General features: G+C 32.2%; 3 protein-coding genes across 3 annotated transcripts; 1 reads left to right on the forward strand and 2 right to left on the reverse strand.

Annotated features, from left to right (window-relative positions):
• Positions 1-396: 396 nt before the first annotated feature.
• On the reverse strand, positions 397-8,457 carry LOC105632896 (rab GTPase-activating protein 22). Its single transcript, XM_012215363.4, has 11 exons — positions 8,158-8,457; positions 7,146-7,241; positions 6,942-7,045; positions 6,120-6,424; positions 5,568-5,690; positions 4,440-4,528; positions 3,931-4,036; positions 2,991-3,088; positions 1,810-2,070; positions 1,137-1,220; positions 397-756 (listed from the first exon to the last, which is right to left on the reverse strand). The coding sequence occupies exons 1-11, from the start codon at positions 8,245-8,247 to the stop codon at positions 742-744; spliced, it is 1,371 nt and encodes a 456-aa protein (XP_012070753.1). The 5' UTR covers positions 8,248-8,457; the 3' UTR covers positions 397-741.
• Positions 8,458-12,166: 3,709 nt separating this feature from the next.
• ENODL9 (early nodulin-like protein 9) lies at positions 12,167-13,230 on the forward strand. Its single transcript, XM_012215364.3, has 2 exons — positions 12,167-12,437; positions 12,535-13,230. Exons 1-2 carry the CDS (start codon positions 12,260-12,262, stop codon positions 12,984-12,986), a joined length of 630 nt encoding a protein of 209 aa, XP_012070754.1. The 5' UTR covers positions 12,167-12,259; the 3' UTR covers positions 12,987-13,230.
• A 468-nt stretch (positions 13,231-13,698) lies between these two features.
• On the reverse strand, positions 13,699-24,769 carry LOC105632898 (protein disulfide-isomerase 5-3). The gene is made up of 15 exons (XM_012215365.4): positions 24,540-24,769; positions 23,451-23,541; positions 21,469-21,563; positions 19,958-20,015; positions 18,774-18,958; positions 17,785-17,842; positions 16,866-16,906; positions 16,662-16,736; positions 16,497-16,553; positions 15,622-15,688; positions 15,360-15,488; positions 14,889-15,110; positions 14,304-14,465; positions 14,117-14,194; positions 13,699-14,033 (listed from the first exon to the last, which is right to left on the reverse strand). The coding sequence occupies exons 1-15, from the start codon at positions 24,578-24,580 to the stop codon at positions 13,956-13,958; spliced, it is 1,437 nt and encodes a 478-aa protein (XP_012070755.1). The 5' UTR covers positions 24,581-24,769; the 3' UTR covers positions 13,699-13,955.
• Positions 24,770-26,766: the final 1,997 nt, after the last annotated feature.

Genomic DNA, 26,766 nt, shown 5'->3' on the forward strand with positions numbered 1-26,766 from the left:
TTTTAGTAACTTCATTTACAAAATCCTTCACATACATTAGTTGTTTGTTTATGCTCTTGAAATTATGAACTTGGTAACTTTATTACATTGTACTACACTTCTCAAATAATGAAATTTTAATTATATATCCTATATGCTTTTATTAAATCTGAACTGATTTTACAAATTGAAATATTTAATTAAAATGTTCAAATTCAATCAAACTAAAAATTAAGCAAGTTAGATCCAATAAATAAACATTTATTTCCATTAACGTTCTATTTGTAAGATGATCAAATAGTTATGCTTTTCTCGAACTGAAAATTTTTGGATTGGCTAATATTATCATTCATGAATCACTTGGAGAGAGACAAAAAGACAGAAGAATTTCTCAACTGAAATCCAATCGCATACTGATACAAGTAAAATATTTTCTTTCTATTTCATTGAATGATTGTAAAGAAAGTATAAGGATAATACAGTACACAGATTCCAGTAGGGAATTCAAGAATGTTTAGGATACAGAACTAATGAGGAAAAGAAAATGTTTTTGACTTTCACATACAACAATTTCCTTTACAAAGGACCATTTTGCAGGTTGGAGCAATTGTACAGTTCTGTAATCTCCAAGCAAAGATTTGTGTGGGAACTAAAGTTATCACTTGCAAAATCAAGATATGAAATGCTACTGCATTCCGATATTTCTTGACCTCGCAAACCCAAAAACAGAAAAAAATAAAATAATATTGTATTTCATCAATGCTATGTCTTCTTGGCCTGCAGTAATAAAGGACAAACGATGAGTTCGAAGAATAGCCAGAAAAATGATTAACTAGCAAATACCAATGGAATATGGTCATGAAATAGAGGAAAAAAACAAAAATGAATCAAAAATCCAACCCAGTAATTAACAAACTAGCAAAGAGAGTAGTGCCATACTGCACCTCCATAAAAGTAAACATACTCCATTGGTGTCGAAGTATTTCAATTTTTATAGTAAATAAAAATCTCCCCTTGGTTTTATAATATATAGATAAATAGTGCTATGATTTTATAATATATAAGATAAAATGCTACGAAAAAAAAATTATCTTTAATAATACCACCCTGCAGATTTCAAATTCAATAACTACAAAACCACAAGGTAAGATATGAACCTTCTTCAAGTATTTCTTATGAAGTTTCATTGCACCAGTGCATGCTTTTTTGGCATCTAAATTACCAGTCATGTCATTCAGTATCTGCAAGGCAAAGTAACCAAAAAGGAAATGAATACAAATATAGACAAGTTGAAACCTGATTGTCACAAAATCAAAAGAGGTTGGTCCCACTACAAACTAACACAGTCAAGTCCAAGTTTTGTGTTACTAAATCAACAAGCTTTCTAAATGCTGGGTTGTTGGCTAAGTTGGAGTTGAAGGATGATCTCACATGGAAAATTACCACACAAGAATATGATCTGGACTTCCAGATTAATACTACTCCAACTAACAATTTGGCATTTACATAAAAATAAACATTCTCAACAAGAATGGGATGAGGGTATTGAATCTCTGCTTGTGTATATGTAAAAAGATGATACATCAAAAAGTATTTCCACAAAGACTTTTAGCCTCTTCTATTGTTTTTTTTCCCTTTAGTGTGTGGGCATGTGGGTCAGTGGGTGGCAGGAGACTACCAATTTCATAATATCCCCATCATCCTCCCTCAGCACAAGAACAAGGTTTTTCAGTGATTTGCCACTCCAAAACAAATATTTCTTAAACCATTGTATATGGCAACCTGGAGGCATCTAATGCATAACCAAATAAATAAAATCATTAAGCTGACCTTAACAACATCATCAAGGCCCCTAGCTTCTGTTAACAATTTTGAGCTCTTATCTTTCAAGACACTGGCAACAAGGAAAACAGAGATGGGGAGTGGGGCTTCTGAACTCCCAGGTCCCATTTTCATATTTTCCCTCTCATACTTCCCATATTGGCGTATGGATTTCGATTGAAGTTTAGATCCCTCAGCTTTGTCAGCAGCTGTATCAGACTCTTCATATATATAGAACAAATCAGGGTCATATTCAAGGGCCCACATCATCTGTTGGATGTTAAGAAAGCAGAATAAACAGTTAATAGACTCACCGAGCAGGAAGAAGAATGCATATACAACAGAAGGAAACGCATATACAGTTAGATCCAACAATGCATGAACATGAACAAGAATAAACAGAACCAGAAAAGCAAAGAGTACGAATGAAAAAAATTGCAATCCAAGGCCACAGAGCCCAGGAATCGAAGTGACTTCTGCAGCCATACAAATCAAATTATTTCAATTCTCCTTCCTTTCTACTCACCGAAGAAAATAAACCCATCTCTAACCCCAAACAAGATAGCAACCTTTCCTTTCAGTTCTCAAGTAAGCATTGTGCATATCTACAGATAGAGCTGGAATCAAGTAGGGAAAAAGGGGATGTTCTGACCTACTAATAGGCCCTTGCAAATTTTAAGTTAAGACCAGCAACTCAAGATCATTCGGAATCGGAAAGTTGGCCGGATGAATTCTTCAAGAACCTAAAATTTAGCTTTCCAAAACATTCATTCAAATACTATGAATGAAATTTGCAGCTTGGCCGAGTAAGATAGAGCCAAAGTATTTTTCTCTCGAATATGCACGTGGTGCCGCCATCAACTTTAGAAACAACATTCTGAATACACTTGTTAGAATGCTGCGATTAAGGCTGTAATTAGAGCTGTAATTGTGTTACTAATGTGATGTGATTAGGGCTGTAATAAGGGGATTAGAGTGCTGTAATTGTGTTACTAATGTGCTATGGTTAGGGCTGTAATTAGGTGATTTATTACCCAATATAGAATCACTGGTATTACATATATCCCAATAGGCTTGAAGCTTCAGCTTCTCATTCTAAATCTATCTACTCTTTTCTTACAACATTGATGGAATTAGAATATAAATTTTGTTTATTTCAGTGAATCCAGAAAGCATTCAAGGTTCCATACCTCCCAAAGGTAAAGTGAATCACAAAAAGAGAATTCTCGTCGAAATAAAACCATGAGCATCCTAAACGCGAATAAATAGTCACCTCCACCAAGGGCATCTGGGGTCGAAATCAACAAATGAAAAAGGAAAACATAAGTATCATGAGTCAATTAGTGTGCAAACTGAAATCAAAGGATATTTAAGTTATCATCAAATGCTTAGGACTCATCACAATAAGTTGGTTATTGCACACACAGATGGGACTACACCATGAAAACGACAAAATAATATGTGCAGCTAGACACCTAGAGATAATCTGTCATCGTCCCTAATCCTTGTTTGTAAATCACATATTGTTCACAAACTTTTTCGTTCCTTTTTTTTTTTTCTTTTTCTCTTCCTTGCACATATAATTGGACGAAAACTGCCTCCAACACATTGGACTTGCAATAAAATAGAATGTCTCCCATTTTTCTTAAAACCCAAAGTTCTCAATTTTCATATAGAAGTGAAAATACTCCAATGATCATCTCAAATGATAAACTTGGATTAGAGAAGCAATCCCCTTATGTTATAGGATAGTAATGCATGGAATTCTTTTTCTGGTATTGTTTCCCCCAACACTTGCAAATCAGTGAGCCTCATGCACTTTGAGTGCCCCTTTTCTTATTCTCATCTTGCAACAATTTGACATAAAGTGATATTCAGGCTTTCTTTATTAGTTACAACAGAAATCTTGAGGCAAATAATAAGTCCTGTTTTTCTTATCTTCTTTTTATTACTTGTTGGCTGCTAAGTGGATAAGTACTCGTGATAACAAGCAAACAGCTCAAAATTACAAGCCAACAAGTGTAATGACTGTCTTAAAACCGAGACGTATCTAGCAAGCATTAAACAACGAATAACATAAAGGGTGAATTAGAAGTACAGAACAGAAAGATTTGCAATCCAAAGCAATACCTAAATGCTGATGTAGTTTTGGATCAATAACTTGAGTTATTGCAGCTAAATTACTAAGTTGTGTCTCCACCCCAACAGAGCTCTCAGTGCATCTGAAATTTCCTCGCTTTAAAATTCCACAGAAAAAGAAATCATAAGAAACAGGATGTCAGGTAGAAAACAAAAAACGATGGAGGTACAGCTGTCAAAGCTCCTCTAGAACTAATAAGTCAGGTTGAAAAGTGAGGAATAACTACAGCAGGGAAATAAGAGTAGAAGTACAGCAATCAGCTATGCATAAACTCTGATCTCAATAATTGTCACAAAATGTGAGAAGTGAGAAAAACATCAAAGTAACACTAATCTCATCCTTAACTTTGTTGCAGTGGGAACTTAACAAGAATGGTAAACAAAACAAACATACCATACACAAAAACAATGATACTTTTACAAATTTCCTTAACAGATAAAACAAAATTAATTTCTTTAAATAATAAACTGGAAACAGCCAATAAAAAATAGAGAAGTACCAATCGACGCATCAAACGTTCAAAGCACCAAAATGCATCACCTTCATGGTCAAGAAGCATTATCATGGGGGAACAAAGATCGCTCATCCCTGATTGCCATAAAGGAGATAGTTCAATTATATAGCCAGAAATACCTTCAGCAACTCAGAGGAGATAAAGCAAATGTAGAAATTTTAAAAAGAAATACAACAATATAATTACTATTCACATGTAAACTTCCTGCTCAAAAAATCACATGGATTCATAACAGCCGAGGACCTTAAGTCTTAACTAGTGTTCTTCCATTTTTATTCAAGAAAATGCAGTAGGGGGAAGGGGCAATCAATCAAAAAGGTAATTATCACCACCATCATTATTATTACTAGCTGGCTGGTTATAACAGCTTTAATTTCTATATAAGAAAAGTAGGATAATATTGGAGCAGAGGTTAAGAAAATGATCCAAAAAATGCAGAAAAACCACTAGAAAAAAAAAAAAAGTAGTTTTTGGGAAATTCACCCTAGAATTCATCAGTGAAAATGACCAATGAAATTTCTTGCATCACATCAGTTTGAAACTTCTTATCTATCTATAACAATATCATGCCATGATAATTCCTCAGCATGGAAAAACAAGCTGTTTGAAATTAACAAGACACAGTCGTATTTACCTATTAGGAGATTATGCATAAAAAGATTACAAATATGATTTCATCATTTAGAATTTAGAGTCAAACTTCCAAATATCTAACTGCTAGGAGGGATTAGGTGCTCTTTGCTAGTGTATGAATAGTGTAACACAGTGTAGAGGAGTTCGAGATGTATAATGCTTATAGCATATCAATCTGAAGATTCCATGGCACCCAAATAACAATTACAAGTAGTCTACAAAATGCCAATTATTAACTTCTAAAATGTTATTTAACTCATATTTCCCCATCTTTTTACCTAGCCAACCCAGTGGAAAATAATGTCACTCCATTCTCCGAACTGAAAGCTCCAAAAGAAAAGTGGAAAAACTGAAGGAAGTCGAAATCTTCAAAGACCAACTTAACTTAATTGAACAAATTTCTAGCAAATCAATTTATCTCTTTATTGGGCCCTTTATTAAAAAAAAAAAAAAAAAAGGAAAGTTCATTTGGTAACTTACCTTGACAATAACCAACGTCTGTATCAATCCAGGCATAAACAGCAAGAATATCCCAAAGTTTTGACAAGTTTTCTTGCTTCTCATAGAAAACCAATGTCCTGTCAGTGCGAACCACATCTAGACCTAAATACATGTTAATCCAAGCAGAAAGTCACCCATACTACAGAAATGTAACGGATTAAAATTATTCTGTTATAAAACAACGGAAGTTTTAAAAAGTTCAAAACAACAGTTAGACATGCATGAAACATGTCAGTCAATGCACATGTCCGTATCTCCCCATTTATATAATATATGCAATAACCTCATATAACCATGAAAGAAATCAATGTTTCATGCGTCAATAAGAATAATACATTTGCAATGAACCAGATAGCACTAATGCTGATTAACCATTAATAATTGCTTGAAGGATAAAAATACTTGGTCCAAATCCTTTTCATGTTATTAAAATGCAAGGGAAACAAAACGAAGATGGAGAATGAGAATGCAGACAATGAAGTTTGCACAAAGAATAGAGAAGGCACATTTAAATATCAAAACTTCACTAACCTATTTGATGTAAGGTAAGCAACCACTGGATTACTTTATTGTCCAAAGGACCTTTACTAGTAAGATTTTTCACAATTTCTGAGGTAGAAGCAACAGCTTCAGCATCTGATGAAACAACATCTTGAGCAGAATTACCATCTTCAGAAGGTACAGCTGGGTCTCCGTCTTGATTTGTCTCTAAAATTACTAGAGGCTCCTGAATCGGCTGGCCATCTTCAGTGATTACAGGAGCTGTGATAAACCGGCCGCTTCCAACAACAGGAAATATTTCACGACACTCTTCCTTCCACCTAATATATTGTACCCTGAAGGTGTAACATAATAACAATTCTAAATGTATCCTAAAGTGAGAAGACGGGCACAGAAGAAATTTAAACTCTTGTGCACAAAAAAAAAAAAAGGCAATCACAGAATTCAACTCAAAGTTAGCATACTATATTTCAAGCACCAAATATTACCAAACTATATTCCATATATACAAATAACAACCTTCAATATAATATTGCAGACTGCACAGGATCTCCAAACCAGAAACCATACTGAGATCACAAGAAGTTATGTTAATCTAGATGGTAATATGGTCAATACAGCCAAACCAAAGAGGTGTCTGTCTTAATAGCAAGTTAGTCATAATAATAATGGCAAGTATATTTTCAACAGGGACTATATCCATGGTGTCACAGGAACATAATAACTCCATTACCATAATGAAGGAATGTAATAAATAAGATTATTGGGAGCAACACCCCAAAAATAAGTAATTCCTCATCCTTCCTAGTTATTTCTCCAGTGTATGACCGAGGCAAAGCAGTAAATGGCTACCTTCTATTTTGCCGTATCTCTTCTCGTTCTTCAAATGTACTTTTAGGCTCATAACAACCAAGTAGAAATTCCCAAACTTCTCCTCTAATTGATGGATGGATCCCCTAAATAGACAAGTAAAAGAGGAAACGAGAAAGCACCTTAATTTGTAAGCTTTAGATTTTATAGATTGAACATCAGATGCCATTCCATGGATGAACTTACCCCACGCTGGATTCGACCAAGAGTCTTGCTTATATCTAGTTGCCCGTCCGGAGAAAATGCACTCTGCCATTTCCTTTGACTTAGTGTTTTACCAGCCTGCATGGGAAGATCATGAAAGAAGCTTCATCTATTGCAAAATGAGCAACGTATTTAAGTCCCAAATGGAGCATAAAATCAGAAATTTAACTACCAGGTCTATGCATTAACCTGATTGTGCACCAATTTCAAATGCACAGCAATCTTGCAAACAAAAATGGCAGCAATCTGAGGTATATTTACTTATATTTAGCTTTATCAGGCAAGATAGTTTTATAATCAGAATTTTGACAAGGCAGTTTCCAAGTTCACCATAGATGTGTCTTCTAATAATTAGTGCTAAATTCTGTCTCCTTCTCAATCTGCTAATGCCATATAAATACAAAAGCAAAAAATAAATAAAGTTCACATGAATCTTAATCACCATAACGTAATTACCAATCTTAATCACGTAGTCATAGACATTTAGATACGTCTTGTATCTAATTTCCTCCTTCTTGCTCATAATTATATAATCAACCTAAATTTTTTAAGGTCAGACTGACAATACAAATGAACAAAGTCCTATTAAGTTTCAAAATGCAAGTTCAATATGGAAACATAAGTCATCCACATTCAATTAATAACACAACAGAGTTCCATTTCAAAACAAAGATCCAGAGCTAACACTTTCACGCATATTATTAACCAAATTGCGTTGATCCCAATAATATTACTGATATTCCATATCCAAACATTCATTAGTTGCTAGTAATGATTCTGTTTTTCATTCTGTACTAAACTTTGATCCAAATCAACACTATAGACACCATATATATCCAAATTTAACAAAATGTTACCAATCAAATCCCAAAATAAAGCCATAAGCAAATAAATCATGAAGAACTGATCCAGGATAGCATAAGGGGTACTTATAAAGCACAAATTACAAACCCATTGATCCAAATCAAATCCCATATAAAAGAAAAACAAATACCTTGATTTTGAATCGAGTTTTGGGAACATCCGTACATTCAGGACGGACTTCATAGTAAGAATCAGCATTCTCTCCAGTGTCTCTCCACATTTACAAAAAAAAGAAAGAAAAAAAAAACTTTGATAACCCAAAAGGTTCAGAAAACCGAAAAGAAGGAAAATTTGCTTTAGAAGACCCTCTGACCAGCAATACCCAGGAGCTGGACCCTCGGAAAATGAGAGAAATATGTAAGAAAAATGGGAGGTTCAGAAGAGGGACCAAGCTCCTAACAACAAAGCGACAAGTTCAAAGCAAGGAGAACCGGTAATAATAAGAATCATCCAAAAGAAAAGTGTTTTCACTTTTCTTAATTTCTAATTTATGCTTTTTATTGATTTTTTTAGATATTTTTTAACAATAATATTATAATTAGATTGGACTTTTATTAGTGGGGTTGCTAATTTTTTGGTTATTTTTTGATAATATTACATTTTGTAATTAAATATCCAGTGTTTATTTCATAATATTTTATAATTATAAAAGCTACCTATTCATTATAAAATCTAATAATTAAAAATTACCATTTTTAATTTTTTTTTCAACTATTTCTCCGTTATTCTAATTTCTAAATGTGTTCCCCTTAAAAATATATATATTCTAAATGTGTTATTTCTTTTTCTTTTTTTTTCTATTTTGTGGACAAAAATTACCTATTTTTATTTTCATCTTCTAAGCGAGAAAAGCGCGTGATCATGAGACTTTTCACTTGTTCGCCAGTTTTCGCGGGAAACAGAAAAAAGGCAAGTAGAAATTGGCTTAAGTACTGTCAACTTGCGGAGGAGCGTGGAAAGGACGCGCCGTCTAATGTGGATAGGTAGGTTTGTGGCGCCCACGTTGATTGACATATTTTATATGATATATTATTAGCTGGAATTTATATCATCTACCAACCCGACCTAATAGTAATACATAATTGTCAAATAATAATATTATTAAATAGTAAATATAATATTCTCAACAAAATGCCTTCAAAAAAATATTCTCTACAAATAAGACTCCCACAGAGAGAATATTTTTCGAGCGTTTATATATAGAAATTTACTTAATTTGATAATTTTGAAAAGCATATCAAGACGAATAATTCATATTTTTTTTATAGTTTTTAAGTAAAGTTATAAGTATAGAAGAATCATAAAGTAGCAACGGATAAAAAATCAAATAATTATTTAATGCACTTATATTACTGAAGAATGTTTGTTTGTAATCTCAATTCCCTCTCAATTAATAAACACGCATTATTTGGTAGTATAAGCACCAAAATGATTGGAATAGCAAATTCAAATGGCTACAAAAATTCATATTTCATACTTTTTTAAGAACTATCATAGATATTGCAAGAATATTTGATAAATTTATATAATAATTTTAATACACTTTTAAAGTAGGTTTGCTACGTAAATGAGCACGATCTACTCATACATACATACGATTAGTTGAACACAAGGCAAAAGCAAATAATAGAGAAGCTGACTTCACAAAAATAGAAAAAAATTTGTCACAACTTGTCGAATATTGCATACATTTGGCTTACCCTTTTCAATATCAGCAAATAATATTTTATGAACATAATTTTTAACTTATTGAGTAAATATTTTTTTCTTTTGTTTACTTTTTTTTTTTGTTGTTTATGGAATAATATTGGAGGTTGTATTGTTAGATAGTCTGAAGAAGCCAATTGTTCCTTATATCTAAGAATACATTGGTGTATAAGACGCATCTTCTTTAATTGTAGGGATAATGTTGAGATTAAAGTGCATTTGTGTATTCATCTTAATTTTTGAATGATTGGATTAAAATCGTGAATTCTTCTTCATTCATATGAGGTTGTCTTATAGAAGTCGAAGAGAGACTCTATTCTTTTAAGATTTTAATGCATCTTTTTTCTCTCTTACAGGCTTGTATAGAAAATTTAGATAAGAACTAGCGGTGCTTTAGGATGAACTAAAAATGAAAATGAGAGAAATTATAGTTTAAATATCTCTTTAATCCTTGTGAAAATTCAATCATTTCTCTATAAATAGAAATATAAAGAGCGAGAGAGCAATAATAATGAAAATAAAATGCATAAGCTTGAACTTGTAAGGACACTATTAAGTGGGTTCCACATGAATTGAGCTTTGACTTGGACCTATTCACCTTGACCTTATCCCACAGTGACTTGGACCTATTCACCTTGACCTTATCCCACATTGACTTTGTCGAGACTTAAACCGAACAAGAATATGTCAACGGTTAAAATTAATTAAGAATTTCAATATGTTTTCATCCAAACTTCACTTTTATTTATTTATTATTATTATTATTATTTTTATAAATATGTTAACCAAATGAAACGGTGCTACTTAATATTCTCTCTCTTATATAAAACGGTGTCACTTAATAATACTAATATTTAAATGGCAGAGACAATAAATAAGAAAAAATTTCCTTATTCTCTTTCTATATATATCAATAATTTCACTGCATACAGTATACTTATGAATTTTATCATTTTTTACAATCAAATTATTTATAAAATTCAGTAGCTCAAAATTAAGAATACAGTTATATCATAAAAAGTAATATTAGTATCGTCTAATTATCAAATGATTAAATTTAGTATTCTAACCAAATATCTTATTTCATATTTTACATTTTATGCTAAATAATATATTAAATAAATTTCAATTTTCTATATTTGTATTTTTTTTATTCCTATGATTGAGTCAAATTTTCCTTTTAAAAAAGGTTAATTTTGTTTTCTTTACTGTTATAATGATTTTTAATGGTAGATTATACTTTTTAATGGGCTTTTAAAATATGGGCCGTTAGTAGACAAATAGATTGGGTTCGTAATTTGCAAAATCAGTTTAGAACTCCTGCGAACGACAGAAAAACCTCTTCCTATTGGGTGGACATGTTTAAATAATAAACTCAGTTTATACTGAAAATATATTTAGATCGGATCTATGGCCAGGATTAAATCAATCAAAAAATTTATTTTAATAATTATTTGCACTTTTTTTTTTTGTCCGGTGAATGATCTTTAATAGATGAAAAATCATGTTCGGGTTCCTATGTTTCTTATTCCAAAGAGGTTTTACTTTGTTAGCAGTTCCATTTATTATGGTACATGAGGATAGCAGTTCCATTGTTTCTATGTACATACTATTATCAACAATCAAATAACAGTCGTGTAGACAGTGGAGGAGTAAGTAATAAAGATTCCTTTTGATTTTGGCTATAATTTTTTTTTTTTATTTTAACCGTTTCATAACTAAAGACGGTTCAGACAAACCCATAAAGGATAAAACACTCTCATCAAGTGTCTAAAGATACTGCATATCAGGCTCGAATTCGAAATTTCTGATTCAAGAAGAATTTTATCCCTAAGTTGATAGTTGGCAAGTATGTATAGAAATGTATTATGTATGTTTTAGCGATCATAAGCACATTAATATTCTGAGCTTGGCGGGCTTAAAATATTCTGAGGACAAATACCTAAGGATGTTGTCAATATATGCAAAGTATTCCATTGAAGAAAAATAGTTGGCAACAACAAAAAGAAACCCAAAGATGAATTATGATCTTCATTTCATTAAAGAAAGAATTCCAACAATAATGCTAAAGTACTGAAATTTGGGCCACACCATGTCCATTTCTCCTTGAGGAGAAGGAGAAACGTTCTCTCCCATCAGAATAAACAATTAGCACATCAAAAGAGTTCAGTGTTTACACAGTCTGCTTATATAATTAATTAGTTTAACCAAGAACAGAAGACATGAATATTCTTGATAACAGTCAAAGTAAAGAATTTTTATTTAACAAATATTAATTACATTGGACAAAGAATATAACACAAACATTTGATTATAAAAGTGAACATATACTTTGCACTATAAGCTAAGAAATCGCAAGAAAAAGTAGCATAAGCTTCTTCATCACAGCTTGTAAAGTCCATGCAAATTTGGCCTACAAAATCCCACAGCCTGACACAATTGCAGTCACACCTCTATCTGTCTCCTCCATCTGAAATCTGAGTTTTCAGATTTTGGGTTTAACAGTTTCGATTTTGTTCTTCAATATGGCTAAAGCCTTTCATTTGCTGGGACTCTTTGCTCTAATGCTATTGTTGCAGAAAGGAAATGCAATTCAGTTCACAGTTGGAGGAGCTAAGGGTTGGGCTGTATACGACAATTCAAGTGCATACGACTACAATCAATGGGCAGAAAGAACAAGATTTCAGATTGGAGATAGCCTATGTAAGTTGATTATCATATCTTCATTATAGTTAGAGTTAGTAGTATAAGAAATATAATCATATCTGATGCAATAATCTATGGCTGTGAAATTTTACAGTGTTTGTCTACAAGCCAGACCAAGACTCAGTGCTTCAAGTAACCAAAGATCATTACAACAATTGCACAACAACCTCACCTCTTGCAAGCTTCAATGATGGTCACACTGTCTTCACATTCAACCGGTCCGGCGCTTTCTACTTCATTAGCGGAAACAAAGATCATTGTCTTAAAAATGAGAAATTGGTAGTTGTTGTTTTAGCAGATAGAGGGATTAATCATTCTTCTAACACTAACGAAACAACCACAGCTTCACCTCCACCTTCAGGTTATACGGGGATAGTTCCATCTCCTGAACCGGCTGGAGAACAGTCTCCTCCGACAGGAACAGTTGATATTGTCCCTACTCCATCTCCGACCAGTGAGCATCATGGTGCAGCTTCTTCCGTATTTATAAGTTCCACTGCTTTGATTGGAGCATTCTTTGCTTCATCTCTTATAGTAGTATTTTGAGTGGAAAACTTGCATTATCTGATGGATTTTCCATTTCTTTTTGTTTTTTTCTTTTATTATTTTTTTTTTCGGGGTTTGGATTTGAGTATTATTCCAGAGGTGGATTGATTGATATTGAATATTTGTTTGTTACACAAGAAAATAAGCTGACGATTATATGTATCGCTGGTGTGTATTATTACTTCATGTAAAATCATTGTATAGAAGGAAATAAATAAAATTTTATACCATTTGGTTGCAAGAATTCTAGTGTCTGTGTCTAGCATATCAGCAGGTGTTCATACTGCGATAAAATTTTCTTTGCAAACTTTTCTTTGTTCTAAAAAAAAAAAAAAAAAAAGAAAAGGAAAAATGAAGTCCAATCAACTGGAGCTTTCTTTTACTTATAAAAAAAAAATAATAATAATAATTACGATGCACAAATTGTACAATTCAAATAGCAGTTATAAAACCCTACTCCAATGAAGTTCAGAAAGGAGAAAAAAAAAGAAAAAGAAGAAAGAAAGAGCAAGGACCTATATTAAGTATGAATTAATTGTCAAGTTGTATATACACTTACACTGGATTAAGGCAATAATCTATATTAAATTGGTGGCAATAATCTCAAACTAACAATCAAAACAGATAAGAAAAGTCATCTTTGCAAAAGAGATTTTCACAATTTTCCATTATACGGGAAGTGGAACCAAATAATGAAAATTTCACAAAAATATGAAAAATCTGGAAATGTGGCATCGCTTTGCTCAATATAAATGGGAGAGAACATATTCCATTCCTGTTAGTTTGTTCTTCACTCACTGGTGCTTCGCAATTTGACAATATGCGTAAGATTGACACAAATGTCACTGCCTCGTATATCAAAAGCAAAGAGGGATGTATTTCGACTCTTCTTAACAATTCTAACTAATAAAAGGAGTTTAACAATGTCAGGGATTTTTTGTTTATACAACAATGAATTTCATCTTCCTATCAAAAATTTTTGCCTAATTCAACTTTTTTCATCAGTCTAATTGTGTTATGCAAAATTGAATCCAATATCCCAGCAACCTGAAACCAAAAGGGAAGAATATTAGGCGTGCATCTATAGCAACAACTCAATAACCGAGAATAAAAAAAATGTGAATACCAACCGTAAAAACACCTCCAATTATGGCACAGACATTGGTGATAAAATGAGAAAATGATTTTGGATTTTCTGTGATTAGGACCTGATTCAGAAAATTGCAGGCATCGAAATCAGATCAATAGTTTCTTACTCTTAGCAGCACACTAGTAGTAACAATAATAAGATCAAACAAAATTTCTTATTTACTGAACCTGCATGGGAGAAAGCTCAAAATGGAATTTTGCAACAGGTATGTACACACTCTGCGCCAAACTACTATGAGCTGTGTACTCATACTCCTCGAGTAATTTGTGTTCACGAGAAGATCGTCTTGTAACCACCTCAGTTTTAACTATTTGAAGATAATGCTCTATCTGCAATTACAAGGAATAATGCTCCAACGTTAAATTACAACTGTAAATATTAATCTAATCTTGTACTCAGCATCATGCTCAAGAACAAGGTAGTCATTTGAGGATTTTATGATAAGCAACCAATGATATGATGATGACTTGACATTAAATTTTCTGCTAATTTTTCCTAACCAGAAGGAAATGGATATGAATAACATGACTAAGAAAAAGGAGACTAGATCCACAAGAGGATCATGGACTCACCCCACCACGTCCCATTTTTGGGGTTTTCTTGGGCATCTCACAGTTTACACCCATTTTGTGAGGATGCCCATAAGCATGTGGTTTACACGATGGCAGATGTCACATTGAAATGCTTTTGGCCAAGGATGCAGACAGCATAACAGAAACAAAGAATATGAGGAACATAAGTAACAAACTTACAGTAACATTGGCATCTACACCACGGTGATTAATGAAAGACCGCCCATTTAACTTGTCATGACTTCTGCCAATGAAAGGAACCAAACGTTTTGCATCACTCAAGGCCCTGGGTGAAACCTTCATGCCAAACGAAAGATGGGTTATGACATGTGACATGTTCATTTGAGAAGGATCAAAGGAATGTGCCCCTGAACGAGCTGAAACGATGAGGTTGCCTGGAACCTGCCCAGTTAGAAAGATGAATCAAGAAACTGACAAACTAAAAAAATTAGGATATTCGCTGCTACGCTTAATTAACATCTTCAAAAGAAAAACCAGTATTCTCTGCCAATGCGTGCAACATGATATAGATTTCACACTTGAACAGCTAAATCTCTTCTCACTAATCAGGAAATGTCAGTCAGCATTTTATTAACCATACAGTGTCATGATCAATATTTTTGACTGATTCTATATGTCATGGAATTTTACCTTCTTTACTCGCACATAACCTTCAACTCTACAACCTCCAGTCAAAGGTGCTGGTCTCTTGGCATTCTGTGTTGTATTATCTGATTTATGAGTCTCTAATGGAACAGGTGCAACCAAACTTTCCATTGTCTGTAAAGAACAGTAACTTCAAATTAGGCGACGTTCAACTCCTATTAATTGGACAACAATATACAAGCCAGGATTTGCACCCAAAGTATATATCTTGGCATCTAGTTTAACTACTAAGTAGAACTTTTCATACCTTAACCAAGCTATCTGTATCTCGATCTCCATAATATGATTCATGATCATGGTGTCCATGTTCATCCCTGTGATAATTAAGCTATCAAAAAACCAATGTAGGCTAATGAAAGTACTGTGAAATTCAGAACATGAAAAGATCATATGATCTCTGCATATTATTTATTAGGAGGGGAAAAAGGAGATGATTACGATACCATACTCATTAATGAATTGTGGAACATCTAAAGCAGAACAATCGTACAACAGAAATTGTGATCTATTGCTGGAAAAAGCCTTTATTGGGTCAACAGAATCGTGGCAACATTGGGAATATTAGGCAAGCGCATTACTAAACATAAGTGCAAATTCCTTGATTTCTTGTCCCTTCTATCATTTTGTTATTTATTTTATATACAGTATATTTACTTATTTCAAATGGTGTGGGTTTCAATACTGAATTTAATATTGTAAAGTATTTTTTTCGTAAAAACAGAACACTACATTTGGGAATTCAGTTGACTGACTCAGAAAGGAAAAAGAAAATGAGGTAGCCAATTGTTAGAAAGCAAATCATTCTGAACCACGATAGATCCAGAGATGAGGTTGCAACGAGTTTAAAAGTCATTTAGGCAACCATGATAATGAAAAAAAAAAAAAAAATTCTATATAAGGGACAAGCAAAAACATCATAAAGAAGGAGAATAAGAGGTTTCTAATAGAATAATCATTGCAATCCAATCCAGTTGCACACCAACAGAAAAAGTCAGAAACAAGTTGGAACAAGATGACAGTTACATACGTAACTTTGGAAAGGCAAGTCACCATGGAAAAAGAACACCATGGAAAACTGTAAAGAAGAATAACAAAATTACAGGAGAAAAGAAATATACTCACCTAATATCACTTCCTTTACGAAATATGCGAATGGAAGGATACCCTTGTATGTGATTCCTGAAAATTTATGATGCGATAAATCGAAACTTAACCAACATTTTATGTGATCCAAGTGTTGCATTGAAAATCAGCTTAGAATCAAAGGAACATTAATCTAAAAAGTACCTCCTACACAATTCATTTTCTGTAGTGCAATCAACCTTCCCCAAAAGAATACGTCCATCTATTTCTGGATCATACCTATTAATAATGAATGGCATAGCATATGCACAGAAAAATGTCAAAATAAGGGTATGAAATCATCTATTTAATGCAATTGACAGAATAAACACGGATTTTGAAAGGAGAAGAAACTACAAAGTTGAGTACCTTTCTCTTATTATTTTAGCAGCACTTTCCCAGGAAGGTTTCTGAAACAAGAAACAATAACAATCAAGAAAATACTAAATCTCACCACAGTTGTAGTGACAGATGAAGCCTTTAGAACAATTTATACAAGCACAACCAGGAAATTGGTCTAAGCAGTTGATGCAAAGCAAATAATAATAATAACAACAACAACAACTGTCAATAATAATGAGATAAAAAATAGAATTGAACATCCTTTTAAAGATTCCAGACACGCTTGTCCATATTTAATTATTTACAATGCATGGGAAATTAATAAGCTTCAAAATGTGAAATCTATATGGAAATGTCTACTCTAGAGGAATTAGTCAAAATCATAAAGTATGCTAGAGCATACTTCATCCCAAGCAAGTATAACACAAAGCTAGACCAGATCAAAATTAGTAAAGCCAACACAGTCGTTCTAAAGTTGGATGGCACTTAGCATACTTATAGCCTTGTCGGTAGGTTCTGTTCACAAAAACCAAGAGATATAGATAGATCAGTTAAACTATTTGAACTTTGAAGTCTAATTGGAAGAAACAAGACCGCTAAGTTCTTCACTATTTGCAGCTACATTATATGGAACATATGTTTTTATAACTACAAAATTTAATGATACAAGTAAGTAATATAAAAAGCCTTCAGTTCAAAATTTAAGTAGATTCAGTATAATATCCTTATGAATAAGTATAAAGGAGAGAGAGAATGATTATGACACTAAAAACTACAAAAAGAAACTTGCACAAATGTAACTAGTTCAATACAAATTTAGTTTAAAGAACTACATCCATGTAAACATCACAAGAGGGTAACAAATTAATGATATAGCACAGGAACAACCTTTTGCATAAAATTCCAAAGCTAAACATTGACCAATACACGGGCATAATAGAATTACCAGACGATTACTCCAGTAGCACCAAGGAGCATAAAAGTTGACAACCAAAATTGGATACCTGAAAAGAAATAATTAAAATAGCATGTACATTTAAAAGCATCAATCGAGCAAAATATTAGAAACCTTTTTTACCAAAGCTAAGGACATCTAAGGTCAAATATTATTACGATGACCTTAAATATATGTAAGTGATTTGTTACTTAGTAGCAACTCTAGCACATAAATTAGATTGGTTCAATTATGTGTAAACAATAACTAAATTTGATGGCCTAAATTGATAAGAAGGTTTCCCAATGGACTATTACACTCTACACCCAGCATCCCGATACTAAGGGGTTATTAACAAATTGAATCCTATATTAAAGACTGCATATCGGAATTGCAAATGTTAAAGTATAAGCTACAAATTCCTAAAGGTTAGAGTGCTACGTGTAATAATCCCATTTTAAATTTTAAATATTTACATTTGCAATTTTATCCCTGTCACTTACAGTTGAATTTTTGATTGGTCCGGTCTTAATCTTGATTGCATTTGATTGGTTATTAATTGGATTCTGAATTGCATTACTTACAATTGGATTACATAATTTTCTAATTTTGCATCATATTTTTAAATTCACAATAGAAGTATATAATCAGAAATCATAATTTTTTTTTTTGGTTATAACCTAGTTTAAGAGTGTTGGTCTTCAATGGTACCAAATTATTTTTCAAATAGAGCTGATGAACAAAAGATCCACTGGAATTAACAGGAAAACCATTTGTTCATCTATACATATGCTTTCAGAAACTATAGTTATGGGATCATCTACACCAAATTCAGGTACTAAATAATATCAGGTGCATGTATGGCACATGGGGCAAAATAATAATAATAATAATAATAATTAAATTCAGGTATCACTGCCACAAACGCATGAGAAAATTGTCCAAAGTAAGAAACCTGAAACCAAAAAGACATGTTTGTAACTCAGAATCAGGCCACTTACTGATGCGAGTAGTGATCAAAATTATGAGCATTTAGTAACACGGACCCTTCATCAACTTCTCCATCAACCTCATCTCCATGCTTGATCTCATGAAAAACTGGTCCAGAGTGAAACTCAGAGCCAGTGGGCTTTAAATCATGATCTATTGAATATTTGCGGACTGTTTTAGTTATATTCAACCTGTTCTGAAAACCAGAGTACAAAACTTCAACTGGTCCAGATCATTATGTTAAGAAATAAATGAGCAAAAGAGTATCACTGACAGCAAGGAGTTGATGGAAAACAGGAAAGACAAATTTCAAGAATCATGAAGAATACAAATGCCAGGAACACACAAGTTTATTCTCAAGGTACATCATTTAGAACACCATCACATGCTAACAGATGACTGGATCAAAGTACAACACAAAATGAAGTATGGATATGCGCAATTAAGGAAGTACGGCAGTCTTTTTGGCATCAAGTTTGCAAACCTCCTTTTCCAAAAAGAGGCAATTTTAGATGTTTGAAAAAGCAACTTGAAACTATTATTCAGATGTTTTGAAGTTTTAATGATAAGAAAATTGCAAATTCACCATAAAAACAATTTTCAATGTTGTCTAATCAATATCTTCAAAATAATGATTTATAAATAGCAGCTCTGACAGAAATAGTTATCCATAGTACAAGAAATTCTCAAGGTTTCATTTAGAATATGATGCAATCTCTTACTTCATGATCAATAACACACAGCCTGAAGAGCCGGTTTCTTTGTGCAGACAAATAAACCATATAGGTCATCCCGTTCTCAAATTCTTTAACATTTCACTTACTCATCAACTAATTTCTAAGATAAAGGCAACCATTAACCTATTATCCAGCTATTAATTTTTTGAGGCACTTACAGAAGATAAGACCCATAATCTCTCAAGTCCAAAGCAATCCACCCATCCCGCGTGCACCAAACACAACGCCCCCCCCCCCCCCCCAAAAAAAAAAAAAAAAAAAAAGAGGAAAAAAGGCATACAACTCAGAAAAAAATGGAAAAAAAGAAACGACAAAAACTATAACATAGCAGCCAGCGAAATTTCTCAGAAAAAATGGAAAAAGGAAACGACAAAAACTATAACATAGCAGCCAGCAAAATTTTATTTAAATGCAATAAAATTGAAGCAGTTGAGAGAAATGGATGCATTAGAACTTACAGTTCCCAACACGTCACTCACATCAACTGATGCAAATTCACATGATAGAGCAGGAAAGCTTCAAGAGAAGTATAAATTATTAGTCAACCACATTAATAAAAGAACAATTTTATTGAATGACAGTTTACACAAAAAAAAAAAAAAAAAGAATAATAGCAGAAATCATGTTAATAATATGTCTTAAGCTGTAGTTAAATATAAGTCGTCAGCTTCAAACTGATGTAATAATGTCACAAGGAACTTTTTTAAAGGTGAACACTACTATAAATATTACAGGCAACAAAATGCAGTAATGCTGAATGCTGACTTTTAAGGTTGTTGATGGGGATGCTAACTTCCTTTTCAGTATGAAAATTAGACGAAACTTTTCTTGAAAATCCAAGGCCCAGAGATATCCTTGATGGCAAGGAAGATGGATGATATTGTGAACTCTTGCACCTCAAACAGGAGTGTAATTAGGAACGTGGTTTTTGACAACGGTATGCAGGAGTTGGAATTAGAGCAAAATACAGTTAGTTTAGAAAATTTGGAAGACTGGGAGCCCTCAGAGGTTAACTTTTTTTGCCTTGTAAGTAACATGGGGAGAATTATGACTGACAATGTTTTTTTCTTTTTTTTTTGTGATAGAAATCTGTTTTGGGGGGGGGGGGGTGTTGCGGGGTACACAGGAAAATTTTGGTCACAAGTGCAGTGAAACTCCAAGCGCATCTTCCATTGTATGATGCAATGTGAGAATAAGCCCTCAGATCTATGGGCATGTCAGTGATTACAACTAACAAGAATATCAGGGGCAAAGAAAAGTTACAGGTTTGGAGGAGTGTACATTGATTACAGTGGTTTCTTTTCTTTTTTTTAAATATCCACCAATGTTTTTTGGGCCAGGTGGAAGGACGAGATATCAATAGATGGCTCATAATGTGTTGTTGGTAGAATGGCTATTTCTCTGAATGAGCAGGAAGTTGTAAACGTTTTAGATTCTCTATCTTATAGATGAGTTTATCTATCTGCATGGCTGGAGCCTCCATTACGCTGTCTCTTTAATCAAGGGAGAAAAAGAGTACTGCAATCTCATTGATAGAATGGCAACAACCATAGATCATTGGCCCTCATGCTGAAACCAACATACCACATCAAGAAGAGATCTAGGCAACAGGGAGATATTTTCACTTTGCCCTATCCCTAGTTCTCCATCTGCCATCCGCAATATCCAAGGTATTAATATGCCTAATCACTTTTCTTCCACTTGCTTATCCAAAAATAAATGAATAGATGACCCAAAAAAAAGTGTCCATACAAATTATCACTTAACTGCTCCTTTTCCAGAATTTGCAAGTAATTATGTTAATAATGTATTTCTGCACAAGATATGACGGTGTCGCCAACAATCGTAAAGATAATAAGTGCCTCTTTACCATTATGCCTATTCTAGCACGATACACAAGAACTATACAAACAAACAGCTGTGTGCTCAATTAAACAGTCTCGATTCCGACAGCATGACATATAGTTACCTTATATTAAAATCAATTCGTAAAAAGTCCCCATCAGAACTGTTGTCAACAATAACAGACGTAGAGGTGCTGACTGTTAAATAATTATTGAATTCCTGCAAAATGAACATTATGAATTTACACCTATCAAAAAAAAAAAAATATATATATATATATATATATATATATATATATATATATATATATATATATTATGACTAATATCAAGGTACTACACAAAAAAATCATTATTAATAATTTAATATTAAAATAACCAAATATATTGACCAACGAAAAAAAACAAACATAGATGCAGCAAAGTAAAGTATTTGAGTTGATTCTGACAGGAAACAACAGAGGGAGGAACATAAAACATAAATTAAAAAAAAAGCAATAATTATCATATACGCAGACACAAAAAATAAAAGCCCAAAAGAAAGTATTGGAATGAACAATGTGGCATATCAAGATTGATGGATCAAATATGAACCATAAGTAAACTAATCTGCATTTTCCATGCAGCGCGGACTTGATTAGTTTTTTGGAAAAAAAAAAAAGAAGGCTTAATAGTCTTGTCACTCTGAATTTATGACTTTTCATTTGAACTCCATTTTAAATTTGTTATTATTGTTTCCCAATTTGTAAGTTTGAAATTATTGCACTGAAAACAGATTTTGGAAAAAAATTTCACACCAAATCAGTCGCCAACTATTTTAATTGTATCCAACTAAGTCCAATTTTAGGTTTAAAGCCAAATTAAGACAATTCTTTTAATTTTCAAGTCAATTGAAAACATTTTTTTATTCAAACAAAAAAAATTTATTTTCACACTGACAAAAATTTCAAAAATAAAAAATAAAATATTGAAAAAAAGGAGAGGAATTGCTAGACTAATAATATGCATCAAGGAAGTAAGTTTTCTCATATTTTAATATTATGACATTCAAAATCCATCATAATTCTATATATTTAATTTAACCCATCAATGGAAAACTCAAGATAATCATAGTTTCCACATATTTATTTTTTATTTTTGCAGATTTTTAACCATACCCAATTAAAAGATAAAAATTCAAAAATAAGAAAAAAGGAAAATGGAAATAAAAAAACACCCAATTATAAGTTGCTAAAATCAACTTTGTTGTTTTTGGTCTTGAATTTTAGTGTTTGTTATTTTGTATTTTTGTGTTTCAAATTCTTTTTTTTTTTTTTTTTTTTTTGAATTTTTTCTTTTAAAATGTGAAAAAATTACTCCCTCAGTCCCAAAAATATAATCCATATTTCCTTTTTGGTTTGTCCTAAACTATAGTCCACTTTCCTTTTTTGCATTATAGTTAATCTTTAAATTGTCTACTATACCATATTAAATTTTATCTTATTTTCAATAACCCTCGTTAATTCTTACTTATTATTCCAATATAATAGATACTCATATGTTATTTAAGATGGGCATAATAGGAAAGTTATATATGAATAAAATTATCATTTACCCATAATAATTGCTACTTTCTTAATCTGTGGGAAAATAGAAAGTGGGCTATCTTTTTGGGACGGAGGGGGGTATTTTGTTTGAATAACAATTAAATACAATTGGCCCAAAAATAAAAGCATTGTCTTAATTTGGCCTTAAACTTAAAATTGGACATAATTTAATACAATTGAAATAGTTGGGGACCAATTTGGAATGAAATCTTTCCCAAAATCTGTTTTAAGATACAATTGATCCTAAACTTGCAAATTTAGGGTACAAAAGTAACAAAAATAAAATATAGTATAACTGTAATAAGTCAGGGTAAATAAATATATTAAGCCAAGAAAGACAGTGTGAGGCTTTATTCCATAAGTATATTATTATGACCATTTCCCAAAAAATATAAATAAATAAATACAAAAGCATTTTTGTAAAGCAGGTGAAAGGGGGATGCCAAACTGAACCTCAATATTGAATGCTTCCATATATTGAGCTGATGATTTAAACTAATAGAAAGATAGAAGCTACTTACCATTCCAAACAAAAATAACATGGTGAGAGCTGCTACTATGGATAATCCTGCACCTGATAATGATGCCTCAGTCAGGTCTCTTGGAATTTTTCTGTAGACAGGAAAAGGATGAGTAGCAAATTTTTGTGTGCATAATTTGTAAGCATCTCCAGCTCATGCAAATCTACTGCACAACTCAATTAGACATTAAAACACATATCAAGAAAAATAAGGACAAATTATTGTACACAGAACAGTTGTTTACTCTCAGCTAACTTAATAACCTACCAAGGTCCAAGGAAAAGGAGAAGGAAATAAAGAAAAAAAAAGTTACAAAATGGGACATCATGATAATATTCTCACTTAGAGTTAAAATTCAAAACAATTGGTGAATCCTTCTTACTAATCCATATTGATACATTAGACAGTGAAGTTTCAAATGTCCAGGGAATATAATACGAAATTCGAAGAAATCATTCAAGATCCTTCTTCGACAGCATTTCAAGGAAAATTGCTGCTCAGGAATTGCAAACTAAATTGCTGCTCAGGAATTGCAAACTAAGTGGCAATGCAGAGCACTTATCATAATTTAAAGATTCCCCTATAGTCTCATTCCATATGATTGCTAATTGCTGCCTGTACTACTCCATTTCTTCCCTCATCCAGCTATACACATTGATCAAGATTCACAATCTGAATCACTTTTCCACGACCCAAACACGTCACTCAGTCAATTCCTCCATCAAATTGCAAATTGCCAACAGAAAGCATAATCAAACCACCATTACTTATTTCCTACGCGCATATTACAAATAATGGGGAACATATTCTCGGCCAACTATCATCGTATGCTAAGCTAAACAAACATTTCCAAGGAATATAGCAACAAACAAGGACTTCAATAAGTACAAAACTAATATAATTAAACTATAATAACAGCTAGTCCAGCCAAGCACGATCTAGTTGCAAAGATAAAAAACTATCCGATTCATAAGCTACAGAGCTTCAACTCCAATTTCTATTTTATAATCTAAACAAAACAAATAAGTAATGAACATTATTACAGAAAATGGAATAGACGTAAAATGACTGAAGATATGGAGATCTGACCTGTAAAAATCGACTGATTTAAGCTTCGTCGTTGAAATCATGGCTTCTAGCAGAGAGATTTCGCTCGCACACTGCAGAGAAAGCGAGAGTGTGTTCGAGCTCTCAAATCTGAACAAATTAGCACACAACAAATCTATTGTTCAGAGCCGAGACGCAAATTGGCTTTTCGCGTTCGCCTTCCTCACTTACGCCACAACTATCTCCGTTTCCAAACTCTGCGTTTTGTTCCGATTTTTATTTAGATTGGCAATAGTATAAAAGAGTTTATTGCATGCGGTCAGTATAGGCTAAAATCGGAAGGAAGTATCAAAACTACTAAGCTCTAGGGTCCAATTTGGAGATAAAAAAAAAAAAAAAAACCGCCACGTGTAATTGGTTGCTGTTTGGACTTATTTTTTATTAATTGGTTATTGATTATCTTCTGCACAAAAATGAAAGATTAGAAGGTAATCGTTTGTACGTGTTAGACAAAATTAATTATTTTGATAGTTATTAATTGTTTATAAAAAATTATTTAAATTGCTAGACACTGCCAAACGCTCCAAACGCTCTAAAATAATTAACAGCTATTAAAATAATTAACTTCACTGAACAAAGAACTAAATTATTCTTAACAAACAGATAAATTTTCTGAACAAACAGCTGCTAATTTTAACGAACAACGTTATAAAATCTTGTTAGCGTAGAAATATATAATTATCTTTGTTTGTGCGTCAAACATTTAATTATTTTGGAAAAATAATAATGCTAATTCAAGTTTCCTTCTTTGAAAGTTCTGAATTTTTTGCTTATCTTTCATATAATACAACGTTATAAAAAATATATATACACAATGTTATGCTGGAATTTACTTACTGCTGCTGAAGTGTCCAAACAAACATTTGGCCTTTGTTTTTCATACTAATTTTACTGTTTTGAGGAAGATTGAATTGTTATTGTGTTAGACATATGATGTGAATATAAAAATTCTATATTGATTAAACATAAAAATATATAGAACTTATATGCATATAAATTCTCATCTTTAATTTTTGATATGTGATTATGAATTATTTTTATAATTTATTGAAAATAAATTATTTATATTGAAAAAAAAAAATGGAAATAGAGCTTATGTAACTAGTAGTTGAATATAATTTCTATGAGTTGTCAGTGCTAATTAAAATTCTTACTAAATAATATATCAAAATACCTTAAACTTTATAAGTTTTTACAATTTCATCTTATATTGATCCATTTTGTCAATTTTATCCTAATTTGTCATTCTGTATCAATAACACCCTCAATTATAATTAAAAAAGGAATTGCAAATAAAAAGAATATTCACATGACTTTTTAAATTATCATCCGAATTTGATAGAAAAAATCAGATTAAATTTTTTTACATAACACCCTAAAAAAATAATTGCACATTAAATTTTAATTTTTAATATAAATGTGCTAAGATCGTTTTTTATAATGTATTTTTATGTATAATAATGTAAATGTTTCACATAGATTTATGATATAAAATTTTCATTTTTATTTGTTGGAAAATAATATTTTAATCCTAGATTTTAATATCACTTTTAAATATTTATCTTTATTTATAATCATGTAAATATTTCATAAATATTTGTGATATAATAATTTCATTTTTTCAATGCATACAATTTTAAAAATGGAGAAAAATAAAAGAACAATTATATATAACCTGAATGTATATATAGATTTTTGTTACTGTGTGCACGAATGTATGCTATTAATACTATTCCAACTAACTATATTTGCAGCTGAACAAATAAGTGTTGGGCCTTTGTTTAATTAGTCCCATTAGAGAAGTGGACCTTTATTATTTGTTTGAGTCCATTTACTTGTGCCACGTTATACACTAAACTTAGGAACCCTAACTCCATCTTTTGTTTTCTCATTTTCTTAGAAACCTTTGAGCGCCGCATCCATGAATATCTGGTTCACCATTTCCACAATACTCCCTCCCCGATCCGAGCAAGATTTGAACTTGGGATCTACTAGAAGAAATTGCAACTGTTAGGGTGTCCTTGGACAATATAAGCTTCAACTTAATTGGCTCTCCTTGAAAGATGCCATTAAAGAAAAGTTTACTGTCCTTGACAATGTTCAGTGGTTTGAGATTCTTGAAGGCAAGTAAGGGAATTCTATGCCTGCTATTGAGTTGATGGGGCTCAGAAGATTGGCAAGAGAGAGGCAAGAATGCTGTCAATGAGCC

This window comes from Jatropha curcas, chromosome 7, assembly GCF_041381405.1.
Source record: "Jatropha curcas cultivar XTBG-Jc1 chromosome 7, XTBG_Jcur_1.0, whole genome shotgun sequence".
Taxonomy (NCBI): Eukaryota; Viridiplantae; Streptophyta; class Magnoliopsida; order Malpighiales; family Euphorbiaceae; genus Jatropha; species Jatropha curcas.